Source organism: Cibotium barometz, chromosome 6 (genome assembly GCF_041138505.1).
Source record: "Cibotium barometz isolate CiBa-2024 chromosome 6, ASM4113850v1, whole genome shotgun sequence".
NCBI classification, from domain to species: Eukaryota; Viridiplantae; Streptophyta; class Polypodiopsida; order Cyatheales; family Cibotiaceae; genus Cibotium; species Cibotium barometz.
The window spans coordinates 32,610,745-32,629,060 of record NC_141051.1 but is presented as its reverse complement, the minus strand read 5'-3'; the positions used below and the strand labels follow the sequence as shown (position 1 = coordinate 32,629,060).

The 18,316-nt window shown below is 46.2% G+C and overlaps 2 protein-coding genes across 2 annotated transcripts in view; one reads left to right on the top strand and one right to left on the bottom strand.

Annotated features, from left to right (window-relative positions):
• Positions 1-18,316, bottom strand: part of LOC147637649 (ras-related protein Rab7-like) — a 40,076-nt gene that overhangs the window by 9,475 nt on the left and 12,285 nt on the right. The window lies entirely within an intron of this gene.
• LOC147637650 (uncharacterized) lies at positions 5,597-7,399 on the top strand. The gene has a single exon (XM_086798829.1). It carries the CDS (start codon positions 5,597-5,599, stop codon positions 7,397-7,399), a length of 1,803 nt encoding a protein of 600 aa, XP_086654955.1.

Here is an 18,316-nt window from a genome sequence, read left to right as displayed (position 1 = left end):
ACTACCGGTTATGTGTTTACATTCACAGGAGGTGCTGTGTCATGGATATCCAGGATGCAGAAGTGCACTGCCTTATCTACAACAGAGGCCGAGTATATTGCAGCCACAGAGGCTTGCAAGGAGGCATTATGGCTATCTCGGTTAGTGGTTGATTTGGGTTATCCAGGGGATATTCCATTGTTGCATTGTGATAGTCAGAGTGCCATCCAGTTGGCAAAGAACCCTGTCTTTCATGCAAAGACGAAGCATGTGGATGTGAAGTATCACTTCATCAGAGAGGTGATAGAGAACAAGCAAATTCAGCTTGTTAAGATTCATACGGATGACAACCCGGCTGATCTGTTGACAAAGAGTTTGCCTCCAGAGCGATTTGCTCATTGCAGACACTTGATGGGCATTGGATGAGGCCAGTTTCAGCCTTGATATGGCCTTGTATATTATCATGTACATGCTGATTTTTCTTTTCCTTCATTTAAGGGCACTTTGCCTTTAAGTGGGAGATTGTTGGGGTAAAGGCATTATGCCCACCCTTATAGTGTGTACTAGCCCATAAGTTTTATAGTACATAGTACACTTAGTACTTTTAATGTACTAAGTGCACTATGTGTACTAGTGCAAATATACATGTGTGATAGGGGAGTCACACACTCACATTCGATGAGTTTAGCCCATAAGTTTTATAGTACATAGTACACTTAGTACTTTTAATGTACTAAGTGCACTATGTGTACTAGTGCAAATATACATGTGTGATAGGGGAGTCACACACTCACATTCGATGAGTTGACTTATCTCCACATGTCTCTCTCTCTCTCTCTCTCTTCTTCTCTGTGTATGTCTCCCACATGAAACCCTAACTCTAATCTCCCTTCACTTGAACCTTGGCCCCGCCAGCCGCACTTCGGCCTTGCACAAGCCCTTGTTCTTATAACAATTATGGGTCCGGTCAAGGCAGCTTGCCTCAGACCCGCCGAATATTTATGGACCATTTCTAACACTACATCTATCCATCCAATCACCACAACTATGTGAACGAACACAAGAAGTTTGGGGATTACCTCACATGCTACCATTGCAACACCCTTTTACTCTGCCTCTATACAAGACTGCAATTATGGGAAGATGCACAACGCAAGATGCACTACTATGGCCAGCTCAAGTTCATATAAATTTGAAAATCACTTAAACATTCAATAGCCAGTACAATTATCCGAATCAGATCAAATGCGGAAGTAACAATACAACCACAAGACCTAAAAAACTGCCAATTCATTTAGATGTGTATGTGAATTACTCCCATGTAGGTCACCTTAACATCGTTCGCCGTGCTTTGGTACTTGAAGCTATACCTATACAAGCTTGTATGTGTGTGCACATGCTCATAGTGTGAAGCTACAATAAAGCAAACACTTCCATGACCGACAAAATGACGCATGGCCGGAATCACACACCATGGCACCTTTAAACGGAGAGGTAACAGCAGCCTGCGCACGCCCGAGGCAGGACTGAACTTTCTGCTCTGTAAAAAACACTTCATCCTCTAGCTCAAACTTTACCAAGGAATCTCCTGCCTATCCCAAGACGTAAACTTACTGTTGTCTTCCAGTCTAACCTTGTTCAATATACCTAAAAGCCTTTCCACCGCGTAATCTGGCGCAAAGAGCTTCATATTCGGCACCTTCGGTGCAAAAAACTTTGAGTGCTCTGTATTCACTACTCCTGGATGTATAATGCTAAAAAGAATGGGATCTTTTTGACGTATAGCTTCCATCGTCATGTTCCTTGTAACTGCGTAAACACCAAACTCTCTCTCTCTCTCTCTCTCTCTCTCTCTCTCTCTCTCAAGAAGGGGAGCTAGTACGTAGAATAGCTCATGTCACGATCCAGAACAAATCATGTGTGAGTGTACTGAGAGCGTGATGGTGACATGACAGGTTTGCAATGAGATACACATTCATGAAAACTTGAATTCTCTCTCGGTTCGATTAAAATGGTGAGCTGCCGATACGGTGGATGAGGGACCAAGGAAGCGGCCTATGAGTGAAGCGCTAGGTCACCTACGAAGGATCCTAGAGGGTGCTGACTATACGGTGCTCGGACTCTGGGGAACAAAAAAAATCTATCAGCACCGCACGCACGTGCGCGTGCACACACACACACTTGCCTTGCATCACTTGTCTAGCGACAACACCAACTTATACTACCTTCGTTACAAGAACCGGGCCCACAGCATTGACTTCAAACAGCCGCATGGCAATGTCAGCTTCAAACTCATCTGTATATAGCTCTGCATCCACATTCAGACACCAATCAACTCAATAATTTTGCGAAGCTGAAGGTCATTTCTCATATGGCAGATACAATACCAGAACGAGCAACATGTGATATGAAAGTGTGCATAGTTATACTACCAGGTGTGTTAGAAGATATTTTAATGCATGTAGCATGGCCAACACAAATTGGCTATGGCTATATAAGCGACAAATCTGAAACATGAGGGCACCTAAGTGTCACATAACCATAGTCACATGACACGGGAAGCAGAACCAGAACCGCAATGCCATCTGAAATGGAAATGATTAATCTTTTTGCATTGCATTTTTAGATGCCACTGGGATTAAGGTGGGGGTTGAACTGTCATGACCCTGTGTTTTTCTCTGGACAAGATGCAGATACAAACGGGGACATGGTGGACAGTGTGAATGGCATCAGGTTGGAGTCAAAAAGGGAGCCCATGTGTGGATAACCCCATGTGTGAAAGGGGGCAAAGAGATTTTAGCTTAAAAGGTTTAAAAACCTTTAAAAATCATTATAAAGCCCTTCATTAAAGAAAAACGTGGCCCTTATGCTATTTTTGGGGCCACGTGTGCTTTTTGGAAGAAGTGGGCTGCAAGGAAGCATGGGGATGAACAGCACGTAGGCTTTCTCTCTCTCTTGCTAAGAGTCGACTGCAGCATACACACGTGCTTTTCTCTTGGAAAGGGTGGGCGGCTGGACTGCAGCTACACGCGGGAGATTTGGTTCATGGGAAAGCTGGCGACTGGTTGGGCTGTACGCTGAGGACACACAAGTTTTTCCCTCTTTGCCACAGGCTTGTGTACTGGTCGGGCAGCACACAGTCTCTCTCTCTTTTGATTTAGGAAGGCTGGCGGGCTGGGCTATTAAGGCACAGAAGCTACAGGCGCAAGTGAATAGTTCCACACGCATGCTTTTTGGGGAGAGAATACTGGCTGTCTGCTGCGCTACAGAAAGCACAGGCGCAGACTGAACCTCTCTTTCTCTTGTGGCTTTTGGAAGGAGGTTGTCTGGCTGCTGCGCAACAGTACACACAGGCACCTATTGAATCCCTCTTTCCCCTTTGCTTTTGGCATGAAGCTGGCTGGCTGTCCATACAGGCAGAGTTGGACACAAAGGCGTGGACTGCAGGACAAGAAGGCAGGACACAACGGGGCTTTTCCTCGTGTCTTTTTCTCTATTGTGGAAAGCGACATAAAGACTAAGTCTCTCTTTCTTTGTGAGCAAGTGGGACTGCAGGTGATGTCTTTCGGAGTCTCTCTTTTCACTGGCTCAGGACTGTTACAGAGTGGTTCTCTCTAGCCCTTTGTGAGAGGAAGGGTTTGACAGTTCAGAGGGTGGAAACAGGACAATTTATGGGCTGTTTTTGTGTGGCTGCAAATTCAGCTATGTGCTTGGGTTTTTGGCTGCAAGTACAAGGTCATTTGGTTATGTTTCTTGGCATGGGAGTGAAGCAAGCTCGCATGGCTGCGTGCTCATGGAGCAGATTGTTTTCTTCCTGCTAGAAAGGAACAGTGGGACCTACAGTTATGAGCATCTCTATGTTGCCAGATGTTTCATGAGGGAACAGGTAACTAGATGTATGGAAAACAGAACAGAAGTTTCAAAGGGAAACAGGCCTAAGGGTTTCATGTGGAAACAGGTCGTAGGTTTTCTCGAAGAGACATGTTGCGTGCTCATGGAGCAGATTGTTTTCTTCCTGCTAGAAAGGAACAGTGGGACCTACAGTTATGAGCATCTCTATGTTGCCAGATGTTTCATGAGGGAACAGGTAACTAGATGTATGGAAAACAGAACAGAAGTTTCAAAGGGAAACAGGCCTAAGGGTTTCATGTGGAAACAGGTCGTAGGTTTTCTCGAAGAGACATGTTTTTGGGTTTCTCCAGGAGATAGGTCACATGCAGGCAGAAGGTACAGGAGTGGACACATGTTTGGTACAGCCTTGCTACTGATTGGACAGGGGACAGGGAATCCATGACAGAGATGGATAGTACCCTTGGAAGGTAGAGAGGGTTTGTACAGGTGTGTCAACTGTATGGTATGCTGTGCTGTGATACTCTTTTGAGAGACAGTTTGGGAGTCTGTGTTGTGATGCAGAAGCACTGGATGTGTCAGGGTGTGATGCTGTTCATAGTGTGAGAGGCTATGGATGGTTGTGGCAGCCTTGATCATGGGAGAAAGCTTCTGTATGCAGACTCAATGTGAGAAGAGTCTTTCGATGTGAACAATGGCTGGATTTATTTGTGGATGCCGTGTGGACAAGAAGCCAGATGCAGGTTCTTTGCAGGCTTCAGGAGTTCTACTGGGACGGCTGAATTACCAGCCTTATATTGTAATCAAAGCTCTTATATTCAATTAAAGAAATACCGCAAGGGGCGCCACTGCGATTTGGGGCCAATCGGTGTCCGTGTACTTTTTGCAGGAGCACTCTAGCTCCCCCTGTTTGTTTTCCTTTTCTAGGTCCTCAATGGTGTTGAAGTGTTTTATGTGCGAGTGTTTGTTTCACCGCCCTTTGTTTTCTGAAGGCCGGTTTACATGAACTCCACACCTCGCAGCTCACACTCACACACCCAACCACTTGGCCTACCTTAGCACGAAGGATAGGAGAAACCGGTGACTTTGGAAGTTATACTTGTATGCAACCTTGACATGAAGAAAATGAGAATCAAGTGACTTTGAAACAAAGTTTCTGATCCATCACGCCCCAAATCGGAGTTTCCTTGTGACTATCACTATTCACTCAAAACAAAATACCAGAATGTCCATGGCCAAAGCCAATACCAAGAGCCCGTCCATAATACACTTGCAGGCATGCGAAGGAAGGCTAAAATAATCCTTGTCAACCATCAAATGGAGAAACAAAACTTAAACCCAGAAATTTATATAAAGAATCAACATTAAACCTGTTACTTGGAAAAATTGCCCCACTCCCAAAAAAAACTTTTTATACAACATTTGTGAGAGTTAAGCATGATGCACCTAGCATACAAAAAAATTCCTCCAAGATTATTCCTTCTGCTCTTGCATTAAAAAACTTTTTAAGCGCCGGAGGGAACGGTGGTGAGGATGGGATTCCTCTCCGTACTCAACGGCTCACAGCCAGGCTCTCATGCAAGGAGGGAGAGGGGACAGATTTTCTGTGATCAGATCTGTGCGCCAGAGCTAGCCCCTGGCACCTAGTTTGTTCCTTTTCTTTGCTGAGGCAATGAGTAGCTATTTGATAGCTCATGAGGTTCGATTAGAAGTCTTACAACAGCCCCACTCGTGGTGAGGAGTAAGGGCACAGGAACAAGTGCCAAGGATGCCACAGCATGTAGAGCAAACACCAGCAGTGGCAGCTAATCCAGTGCAGCATGTTACACAGGCACAAGATCAGGCAGTTAATGGTCAGGGCAGTAATGCACAAATGGTTCTGCCGACCATTCCTCCTTTGGTTGCTGCCCAACCCGGTTATTTTGGTGGTGGGTCTATTTTCCAGGCCATGGCTAGACCACCCACAGCTTTGCCAGGTTTGATGCCAAGAGCGTCACCAGGGCTCATGCCTACAGAATATGTGAACCCTCTTTATGCCAACATAGGTGTGCAGCCTGGACTTCAGACACATTTCAGCCCAGTTTTGATGCCTGCAGCACCTGTTAGTGTGGCTGAATTTTCTCAGCCAAATGGACAAAGGGCAGCAAGGACTGGTGCAGAGAAAGTGCAGAAGGATTTACCATTCTTACAGCCGCCAGTCTATAATTACTTGACCCCCAAGAGCAGTAAGCGAAAGGATTACAAAGAAGGTGGTCAAGCAGTGAAGTTTGATACTTTCAGTGGGATGGAGGACAAATTGAAAGCACTGACTTTCATTCAGCAGTTTGATGCAGCATTCACTGGAGGCAACTTCACAGAGTCTTCTAAGGTGCGGAAGGCTGCTACTTTCTTGAAAGCTAACGCATTGCAGTGGTGGACTTCACCGTTGATGCAAGGACAGGCACCTGCTACATGGGTCCAATTTAAGCAGCACTTCTCTTTTGCATGGCTGACAAACACTTTTGAAGTGGATGTGATGACAGCATGGCACAAACTGGATGCAACTAATTCTGCAAATCTGGAAGAGTACAATAAGAAGTTTTGGGATGCACTCTTGCCAGTAACTTCTTACAAGACAGTGCCATTGTCAGAGCAAATAGAGAAGTACTGCTGTGGTTTGCCCAAAGAGATCAAGGATTACTGTATTAAGACCAATGTTTCCAACATGACTCAACTAATTGAGAATGCAAACATGGCTAATGCACTGCTTCAGGGAGGTTCAGGTGGTTTCAAGAGCACATTGAAGAAGGAACCTCAAGGCAAAGGACAGAAGAGGCCACTGTATGGCAAGTCATTTGAAGAGAGAAAGGCATTGATGCAAGCTGGGAAATGTTTCATGTGTGAACAGAAAGGGCATATGGCTGCAAAATGTCCACAACAGCCAGCAAAAGATGCGGAGGATAAAGAAGGGCCACCCAAGAAGAAGACAATGCCGAGTGCAGGATTGGTACCTGACATAGTTGGTGACCAGCCATGTGATGATGCGACAGAATTGTGCAGAGCATGGGGTAAAATCAGAGATGCTACAATGCTGATTTTCTTCGACCCTGGTGCTCGAGCTAACTTTATTTCACCGGCATTGGCGGCCAAGTTGGGAATTCGTGCTGAAGAGATGGGACCAGTTGGACAGGCTGACTTGGCGTGCCCTGGGCATTCAGTTCCTGTCACTCCTATACTTGGCAAACTTCGCATGCATATACAGAGTTATGTGGACACAGAGGAGTTTCATATCATGCCCTTGGAAGGATGTGATGTCCTCTTGGGAATTCCATGGTCTCATAGGAAACATGCAGTGTTGGATGCTTTCAACAGGAAAATCACAATTGTACATAGGGACAAGACTCATGTTCTGGATGTGAAGCTGAAAGGAGAGTCTGTCCCAGTTATTTCTGCTTCTGCCACAACTTCAGTAATGAAAAATCATCTTTCTCCGTACTTGCTTTTTGCAAAGCAAGTGAATGAAGTTGAAACTGATTTGTCTGCACTAGACGAAGGTAGAAAAGCTTTCCTGTTAGACACTACAGCGACATGATCTGCTTTTTTAACCTAAATTTTGAATGACCTGTACACTTGTATCATATGTTTGGCAATGTACAGTTTTGACATTTCTTGTCAATAAATGAATGAATGGACTTTCAGTGCTTTGAAGTTGTATCTGTTACACTTCAATGAATGATTATACATGTTGTGACACTAATAGTGCGGGGACACGTGCTATCGCCCTGTGTTGCATCCGAAAACATGTATATTGAAAGGCTCGACTTGCGATGGCACTAATGGTAGTGGGGAATTCCTATCATCGCCCTGTGTCATCCGTTAGCAAGTGATACATGCGATGGCATTAATAACATGGGGAATCTTGTTATCGTCCTATGTCATCCGTTAGCATGTGTGGTATGCAATCGAGGTCGCTTGCTTCTTTCAAGAGGGGGGTATGTCACCATGTGGTGAACTTTTGCAGTTGCTTTCCTTGTATTTACCTAAGTAAATACATATAATTTCTTTTTCTTTTTGTTCTTTAGTTGCTGTTGATTTCTACCCTCAGATATCTCTTGGATCAAGCTTCGACATTGCATGACCAGAGAAGGTGGACCATTGGGACTTTGTGCGACTGATGGTTTACTTGAGCCTCGGGACCCTGAAATCCCAGAAGATTGGGCACTTAAGACTTGACGAACAGTGGACCAGGACAGTGTACTTGGCCACTGAGAATGGTGCAGGACAGTGTGCCTGGCCATAAATGTAGATACATATTTGTGAATATCCATGAAATGAAAAAAAAGTCACTGTGTCATGACCACATTACGTTTTCTGATGTGGTCACGAAAGAGAATGTTGGTCAGATGACCTCAAGGAATGCTTTGGGCATATCTCCTAAAATTTAGGGAAACTGCTATTTTTGGACAGTCATCAGATTTGAAATCTCTTCGCGTCAATCTCTCCGGAATGTTGCAAGGATCAATAATCACCAAAGGACTGATGTCAAAATGTTAGCAGATTGGGAGATTTTTAGACCGGAAGGCTGGAACGGGAAATGAGCTGCATGACTGCCATGTGGCAGCTTTTAGGCCAGTTTCTAAGTACAGGAAACTGGGCGCTTGCTTATCTTCCCCCGGGCCCATTTTTGTGAAAAGCAGGTGGATTGTTGCAGGTTAAGAGCTATTGGAGCTTCCCCTTCCGTGTTCTCTATGCACTGAGGGTTGAGCTTGCTCCCCACAGCCTCTCTTAACCTATATTCAGCTATGGAAATGCCCCTCTAGTGGGCTACTCTCATGAATTATGTACAGCTGTGTGGGGAATATGCTTTTTGGCTGAGGAAAGAGCCTCCTTTGACAGGAACAGGAGCAGCTAACTCCTGCTCCAAAGCAGGAACAGGTGAGGGTGGTTACCTCACCACGCAGGTGTCCAATTCAGCACTAAATCAGTGCTGTTTTTGAACTGTTCAAGGGCTGTTCCAAGGCCCAGTTGATGCCAGATTGCAGAGGGACCTTGTTAGGGTCTACCAGGACAGTGTGGTGGTTGTACAGAGCTGAAAACAGAGTTGAAAACAAGTCTGTACAGAAAATACAGCAAGCTGAAATTCACTGTTTTGGGCTTATTTGAGTGGTAGAAGGCCAAGGAAGAGGACTAGGGACTTGGGATTTTGTTCAGGGAAGGTTTATGTACCGAAATGCTGCCCAAATTTCCTTAAAACAGGGGTTTCTTGGCTGTGTATTGCTCTTGTAACTACAGATACCATACCCTTGTAATTTTCCTTGAATTAATTGATAAATAAATACCGAAAGGGGCGCCGGACTTCGGGGCCAATCTGGTGTTGAGCGAGGGAGCGAGGATTCTGTTTGTGTGTGTGTCATAAAGTCCAGGTATTTAATTGAAAGAATTACTGCGTTATGTGTCCATAGCCCGGTTTCAATGCCCATCTTTCTCCAGTTCAGTGATCGTTGAAGGCTAATCAAATCTTGCTAGTGGCGATGTGGTACATCACCTCTTGCTAAATTTTCTCAAATTCCTGAATCAGTAAGGTCTAGTGTCTGATCAAGAATGTTTTAAAGTCTGGAGGGGATGGCCCCAGGACCCGCCAAAAGGGGGGGGGGTCGCGTGCACGCGCCTTGGAAGGTGCTTCTTATGCAGTGGCTTCAACAGAGAGCCCTGACTATGGGGGGGCCTTGGAAACCAGAGACTCCACGCATTATTGCAGAGTTGAGCAAAGCTGGATTATCCAGGAGATGTGAGGATCGCTTTGCTAGCAGTCTACTGAGGAATTGGGCGCAGCTTAGACCAACACCACACCAGATACCGCCCACTTGAACACAGGAGTGCCTACAGCAGCCTCTTGTCTGGAACCTGCAGCATCGGTGTACCGAGGTCTAATGGTGGGTGCTAGACAGCATGTTTCATGGTGTGCCCTAAGCAACACACCCTATCCGGAGCTTGGAAGAGTGGATTGAGTTCGACTATCATTGGAGGTGCACAGCAAGCAGATAGGCAGACTACAGGGCTGCGCTCCAACGGTCAACGACATTGAGGCGGCGATTCCAGAGACCTAGTCTCAACACCTCGACACCTTGGCACCGGCATGGATGGGGGCTTTCACAGAACTTGAGATCCTCATTGCAATCGGAGGGTGCTGAATAGATCATACGTTCCTCTATGAGTCAGGGGAGGCTGGCAAGTTGGAGAGTGTTCAAAGAGAGACCAACTTGGTGACCGAGTGCAGCTTTCAGAGGATCAGAGTAGTGGGGGTTAGAAACAAAGTTTGGCATGTGGATCCCAATCCAAATGATTTCCATGGAGACCCGAGCTGACGACTGTGGTCTTGGGAGCAATGGCTCCTGGCTCGACCAAAGATTCAGAGATTCCCTTCATCCAGTACACTCCACGAGATTGATACCACACATCTTCACAACCCACTCCTGCGACAGCAGAGCATTGGAGGTGCCAAGGGAACTCTAACAATATGGTGAGGCCGTCTGCTTTCCTCGGTCTTTGGGGCAATTGCCCTCGCATATCTAAGAATCATCGCAGACGTTATCAGCCTCCTAATTGGCTTCCTCCCCATTGTACGATATAGCCCTGTACAGAGCAGGAGAGTGGGTTGAGACCTCTCCGTTGTTGTATTCTACCCCACAGAGCAGGGGTGTATGCAGCCGATGCACGTTTCTTGATTAACAACCTGAGAGAATTACAGACTCAAAGATTAGAGAGTTTTTCTCGCTTTTTCTCTCACCCTATTTCCTTATTGTTAACTTTCATTTGAAGGCATTTGGAGCACACCGATGCCCTGTCTTGGAATTCGTTAAATCTTATTAAAATGGCCCAAGCCCAGATTTGGTTTTAGATTTACCAAGCCCAGTTTCTCAACGTATACACTTGATGGAAACAACCTCTTTCGGAGAAAAGGCAGATATGCCTCTTCTCAAGAAGCCATTTCCTGCAGCACAGCTAGGTGTAAAAGCAAAGAAAAAAAAAGCAGCTTCAATAAAAGAGAACTCGTTCCCAAAGCTTGAGAGGATCATGGCACGCCGCACGACCCCACAACAGCATAATCTTTTAGTTAAACCAATGCACATAGTCATGTACACCTCTAGGTGCACTTGTCTCTCCTCTAAAGCCAACAATTTGAGCATAACTATACAAGTGTGTAACCTAATGAGAATCAAGTTATCTTTCCAGTTATTTTGCTCACAGATGTAGCCTTGCGAGAGTACTCAACAACCAAAACTAAGAATCCTCATCCCAACGTTTATCACTATCATGATTATGTATGTATGAGCAATGTGTGTACGTGTATTGCATGTGAAGGCACATGTCAACACTTGCCCATGCAATGATGAGAGATTAGGATTATATACCCATGGTAGTCAGCCACAAGACTATATAACTGTCAACTTCATTGTGCATAGTACTGGTTAGATACTACGACATCCCCACTAACGTCATCAATGCCCAATTGTGGGTGTAGAACTTTGTATCAAGATATGCTCTCACACACGTAGTCCACACACACACATGCACATACACATAAGAGTATGTATTCACACACAAAGGCCTTCACACCCAAGTTTCTGTCAAACCTTTCGAGATGCAAGGCAGACTCAGACATGATGAAGCCTAGCACTAAGGGAAGTAGCGAATAGAAAGAAATTGTGAAGCAAATAAGTAGTTGATAGGGAAAATGCAGTTTAAAGAACCACTATAGATAGAAAGAATTAGCACAATAGAAAGAGAAAACTAAATTAAGAGCTAAAAAACTACTAGAAAAAAGCAAAGAGCTGAAAAAACTTTCATCTACGATGACACAAGAAGTTTTAGACATCTAGGATGACACAAGAAGTTTTAGACATTTTCCCGCTTTAGTTCCCACTTTGCGGATTGCAACAACATCATCCGCTTCTGCAGGCAAAGCGTAGCATACCTACCTAGGTGCGGTGGGGGTAGGGGGGCTGCCAGCAGTCCCCCCTGCCCCCTCCCCTACCGCACCTAGCTAGGTATGTGGAACCTCGTCTGCAGATGCTCATGATGTTGAACACTATAGGGAAGCATTAGGCAAAGGGGGCCTCTTTCCCACATGGGAAAATGCCCAAAACTTCATTAGTGAGAACAGGGTTTATTAAGCAACCTTCATAAATGGCAGAGGCACCAATTTACGACTCATCGACTATGGCTTTGCTATAACAAATGACCATCCTGAGGACCATGCCCTCCCACTTGGCCACTCTGTTACAGTTGTGTTGGCAAAGAGATGGAAGCTTTGAGACATTGGTTTCAGCCGTGGCATAAATCAGAGAACATAGACATTATGTACCTTACTTTATATACCTAGATGAATCCAGGATCAACATGCATGTAATCTTACAATCCAATGCACTTGGATGGCACCTTTTATTGAAGGCCAATCACAAGATTTTGTCAATAGAGCTGAAATTACTGTAAACACCAACTGACCTGGCTTCATCTCGTTTGGTATGTTGAATTGGCCAGCACAATGCACAATCAGATCCAGACGCCCATATTTCTCATTCACTTCCTTTGCCAAAGCCTGAAATACACTCATGTCATGCTAGTCAAAAAGCACATGCCTAAATTTGAATTTTTGAGGCAGATTTTCTTTTAAAAATACACCTATTTCCACCAAGATTTCAATATGGTGTTTCATGACTCGTTTCATGAAACCTTGAAATGTTTCAGGAGTTTCAAGGTTTCATTTCTGCCGAAACGTGTTTCACTGTGACCATGCATGCAGAAGCGAAAGGTCCTGTGTGTCACTTTGTGTGCACACCAAATAGGCATACCAAATACCCTCTTCCTCCTCCCTGCTTCTATATTGAGCACACACTCAGAACCACAGCTAAAAATTATGATGGCATCTGTGTGTGCACACTAGCCAAGAGCCATCACCAAATAAGTTTTGGGCATTTTCCCTTGTGGGAAAGAGTCCCCCCTTTCCCTTATGTTTCCCTATAGGGTTCAACTTTATGGACTTCTGCAGACTAGGCTCCGCATACTTAGCCAGGTGGAGTGGGGCCCCCTCCCGGGGCCAACAACCCCTGCCCCACACCGCACCTAGCTAGGTATGCTATGCCTCACTTGCAGAAGCTCATGATGTTGTCGTAATCTGCAGAGTGGGAATTATAGTGTGCAATTGTCGAAAACTTCTTGTGAGAGGGTAAAGTAACAAGCAAGGAAGCACGACAGTTAGCAATTTCACCCAAAACTACTCAAAAATAATCTCTTCAGACATATTACAGCCTTGTACAGCAGAAATCCTATTCGTGTAAATCCTATCGTGCCCAAATCCTATTTGTGTACATCCTATCATGCCCAAATTCATCTATAAGGAACGTGAATGTTATCTACCTCTTGGTAGTCATCACTGCAGCATCCCCACTAATGGTATTCAATGCCCAAAAGTGGGTGTAGAGCTACGTGTCAAGATATGCTCTCACACACACACATAAGAGCATATATTCACACATAGGCCTTCGTACTCCATCTCCAAGATTGAAACTGTGTAATAAGCGCTTTCTGAAGGTGTGTCCAGACAATCCAAAAGCTTCAAAGGTTTTACCCATGTCTACAGTCTTGAACATAGTTTTTTCCTAGTCGTATGTTTCACCGCGTAGACATACGCAGCGTATGGTGTATGAACGCGTATGAAAAAAATTAACATACTTGCCCTCAATCAATATAAATGCATTTTTCCTTGTGGGAAAAAGGCCCCTTTCCCTTACGGTTTTCCTTTTAGTATTCAACATCAAGAGCTTCTGTAGCGGACGCACCACATACCTGGCTAGGTGCAGTTGGGGGCAGGGGACTGCTGGGCCCCCACCCCAGGGCCGGCAGTCCCCTGCCCCCACCCGCACCTAGCTAGGTGCACAGTGCCTCCCCTACAGAAGCTCATGATGATGATGTAATCCGTAAAGCAAGAATTAAAGTGGGAATTTCCCTAAAACTTCTTGTGAGCGCTCACACGTGTTTCATACGATAAGAAAATACATACTTCAAACATACTTTCATACCCATATGTGTATGTCATACGTTTGACGTATGAAAAAATATTAAGTAGAGTTCACATCGTAAAAAAACCAAAAGCCCTGCAACTAATATGTGAACAGTGAAATGCTCATTTGCAAGCTTGTATGCAATATAGGGCGAACCGCAACAACGTTCAACAAGCTTCTTGATGATGCCTGAAGAAAAACGTGAGCCCTAACAAAATTCCTCACGAGCTTGCAAAGAGTGCATAGTCACAAGGAACTGTCATTTTGCGTCTTTCCACATTTCAAGCAACCGTGCATTTCCATTGCCGTTTCTCATCTTCCAAGAGATTGTGAGAGTGCGTAGCGGAAGTAGAGTGTGTCGCGGGAGCAGGTGCACACCTTGTGGGAACGCTAGCACAAGAGAGAGAGAAAGAAAGAAAGATATATTAACGTCTACGAGAGGCCAAAGTCGGCCTATGAGACAAAAAATAATACAACTGTGTTCTTCCGGTCATCGGAAGAAAAGAAACAAAAGAAAAAGTGTGCATGTGTCTGGATACAACTGTGAATCATCATGGATCGGTGGAGCCCATATACAAACAATATAAGGGGGGTGGGAATGTGGATGGAGTGCTAAGGCAAGATGCATCTCTATATGCTTAAGGGGTAGTACAAGCATGCTATGCAGATCTATGTCTAACTCCATCCAGTGCCATAAGAGGGATATAAGATATCATACATCGCCGATGCTGAGGCTGTGAATGGCTTGAACATGTACCCTGAGTCTGAATGAAAGCGAGCTAGCCTCTCCTGTGTCTCCATCTGGTGTCTCATTCGGATAGCTGCTATCTCTCGGTGACGGAGTCGGGGTGCTCTATGTCCAGTCTGTCTAGGTCTCCTCCTGGCTCTCAATTCCTCTGCTCTCTGTGCAGTCACCCCACGTGGTACATCAGCTGGCACTGGCATAGCTCTCTGGAAGAAATCTGTGAGCTGGGACTGTCTCCCACCCCTAGTGGGAGCGGGTGTCTGGAGGAGTCTCTCTCGAGAACTATGAAGCTCTAGTAGTAGTCTGCCAAGCTGTCGCTGGTCCGAGGCCTCCATCAACTGATGTAGTGAAGAGTGCTCCTCAAACAATCCTGCATATCTATCTTTGACCCCCTGGTGGGCTCTACGTCTACATACAAAGTGATCCTCAGTCTCCACCTCCTCGCGGCACAATCTGCATATCCGCTCAGCTCTGGGAACCCGTGCCGCTCTCCCAGCCTCTATCTCTAGCTGATGTGATGAGACTCGTAGCTGTCCAATAGCAACGCGAGAGCTGTGTGGAATGTATACATCCATGTACCGCGGTCGATGTATAAACCCATCCCCTGAGATGCTCATAAAGTGGTCTCTGTAATACAGCATCTTCGGTGGTAGTGGGCTCTCTGGTGCTGTCCATGTCTCCTGTATGTAGTGCTGCCATATGTCCTATCTCATCACTCTGTTCCTGTCATTGAGAGAGAGGTAACCCCGTGGAGCAGACTGATCATACTGAAAAGGTGGCAACCGCTCAATGTCTATCCCATGATGTGAGAACCACTGTAGCATCTGTGCATACCAAGATCCAGTGTGTCCAGCCTCGGCCAGCTGTCTGGATGCCTCAAAAGCTCGACGGGATAATCTCTCCGTGGGCATCTCCCTCATCCTGTATATAAAGGAGATCGTCTGGAACAATGCCTCCACTGCCATAGGTGGTGCAGCAAACTCAGCTCGAACAATGTCGTGTGGGACGGCTGGTTTGCTGCGTATCATCCTCGAGAGCATCAAGATCTGTGGTCTCTCTAGCTGTACCCATGTGGAGGCTGCAAGCCCTGGTGCCCAAACCGCTGCTGCATACATCAAGGCTGGTGTCACTAATGTATCAAAGAGCCACCCCTTCGTGCGGGGTTCCTGAAAATGTGCCTGATGACACTGACGCTCAAGGCCAGCAAGAGCTGCATACCCCCGGGTCACTCTGTCTCGGACTGCCTGAGCCATGGAGAAGCGTCCAGCTGAGCTAGTAAATGTGATGCCAAGGTAAACATAAGAGCTCACCACCTCGACCCGCCCTCCTGCTAATGTGAGAGTAGTGTGGCTCCTGACTGCGGGTGAAGTGTGGAAGATCATAACCTTGGTTTTCCCAAGGTTCACTGTGAGCCCCTGTTGTGCGCAGAAGTCATCAAGAGCCACAAGGTGTCTTTGAAGCCCAACCTGCGCGTCGGATACCAAGACAATGTCATCAGCATAAAGCATAACATGGACAGTAATACCTGATAGCTCAACCCCAGAGCCTCCTCCCTGTGTGATGTAATCGACCACCTCATCAATAGACTCAAACTCCAGCTACCCTTATGGAAACCATACAACCATGAACCATGAACCATGTCCCTAGCCTCTACCTTAGGTGTCCTTATATAGGACACTGAGTGGAGGTAGGACAGCCACACGACCAAAAAATGTAGGGGGAATTAAAAAAAGGCGTGGGAAAAATAAGGGTGGACCATAAATGACCGGCCGGACCAAATCTGAAGGGTCCGGCCATGCAATCTACGTGAAATGCAAAGGGTGGCCAGCCCGGGACACATACTAGCCATACAATAATGCATTAGGGCGAGGCACCAGTGATGTAAATTCTAACACCCCCTCTCAGCACTGGATGCAGAGACAACACATAGGAGGTGAAGAAGTGAAGCCAAGGTCCACTGGGAACAGCCTTCATGAAGATGTCTGCTGCATTCTCTGATGTAGGAACATACTCCAAAAGTAGCTCTCCTGCCATAGTGGTATTGCACCTCGATGTGCTTCGTCCGAGCGTGAAAGATAGGGTTCTTGGCAATAGCAATGCACCTCTGATTGTCGCATGAAAGAAGGTAGCAGCAGTATGGGGGAAACATAATTCTGCCAGTAATCTTCTAAGCCAAATAGCTTCGCAAGCAGCATAGCAAGCTGCCCTGTACTCTGCCTCTGTGGAAGAAAGCGCAACAGTAGGTTGCCGCTTACTGCTCCGTGAAATAGGTCCCGAGCCGAGTGTAAAAACAACTCCAGTAGTAGAGCGCCAAGTGTCGGGGTTGCCGGCCCAATCCGAATCACACCAACCTAGCAAAATGCAACCCTTGGAGCGACCATAGAACACGCCATAGTCCAAGGTGCCGCTGATATACCTGAGGGTACGTGTGGCACACTGCCAATGTCGTTGACGAGGCTTAGTGGAAAACGAACTCAAAATAGACACAGCAAAGCAGATATCAGGTCTGGAATAAGTAAGCCACACAAAACAGCCTACAAGATTCCTGTACTGCTCCTGATCAAACAGTGGTGACGGGTCGTCACTAGATATGATCTCCCCGGGCTCAAGAGAAGTGCCAATAGGTCTGCATGAAGTCATCTGGAATCGGTCCAAAATGGTTTGAGCATACTTCTTCTGCGAAAAGAAGATGCCCTTTAAAGTCTAGTAGATCTCAAATCCAAGAAAATAGTGAAGCAGGCCGAGATCTGTCATCTCAAAGTGGGTCTCCATAGCCTTCATAATGGAAGTAATCCGGCTAATCCATGAACCTGTGAAGACAAGATCATCCACATAGACAATCACAATGGCCATTGAAGAGCCGTCAGAAACAACATAGCAGTTGGAATCTGAAGAGGTACGCGTAAGTCCAACTTCACTAGGAACTGGTCAAGTGTGAGGTACCACTGTCTACCAGCTTGCTTTAGTCCATATAATGCCTTCCACAGTCGATAGACCCAATCCTCCTTGCCTGAGATCCAAAAGCCAGGAGGCTGCTCCCACGTATACCTCTTTGTCGAGGTCGCCATTCAGAAACGCACTTTTGACATCCATCTGGAAAACAGGCCAACCAAAATTAGCTGCCAAAGATAAAACAGTGCGTATGGTGGTCATACGAGCGGTGGGAGCAAATGTCTCGTCAAAGTCGACGCCTGGGCGCTGTGTGAAGCCCCTAGCAACTAGTCTCGCCTTGTGCTTGTCAAGGGAACCATCGGCTTTGTACTTTGTCTTGAAGATCCATTTTGTAGAGAACTTTCCGCTTGTTGGGCCTGGGTACCAAAGTCCACGTACTATCGCTCGATAGCGTCCAGCTCCGTTTGCATGGCACGCTTCCAGCAATCATGCTGGAGTGCTTCCTCCACCGAGGAAGGCTCAGCTGGAGCATCCTGAATCTGCGTCATGAGAGCGAAATTCACGAACTGTGCGCCATCAAAGTCCTGCCTCTTCGTCTGGAGGCGTGCAGAACGTCAAGGAGCTCCAGGGTTTGGCGGTGGTGGTAACTCTGTAATGCCTGAAGAGGATACCGTCGAATACAGCCAACCAGGAATGTGCTTCTCCTTTGGTGGTACCGCCACATCCGCAGGAGGGTCCACAGCATCATCACGATCAGAGTCAGCATCTGAAAGAGCATGATCTGGGGAAACATCTGGCTGCTGTGTAGAAG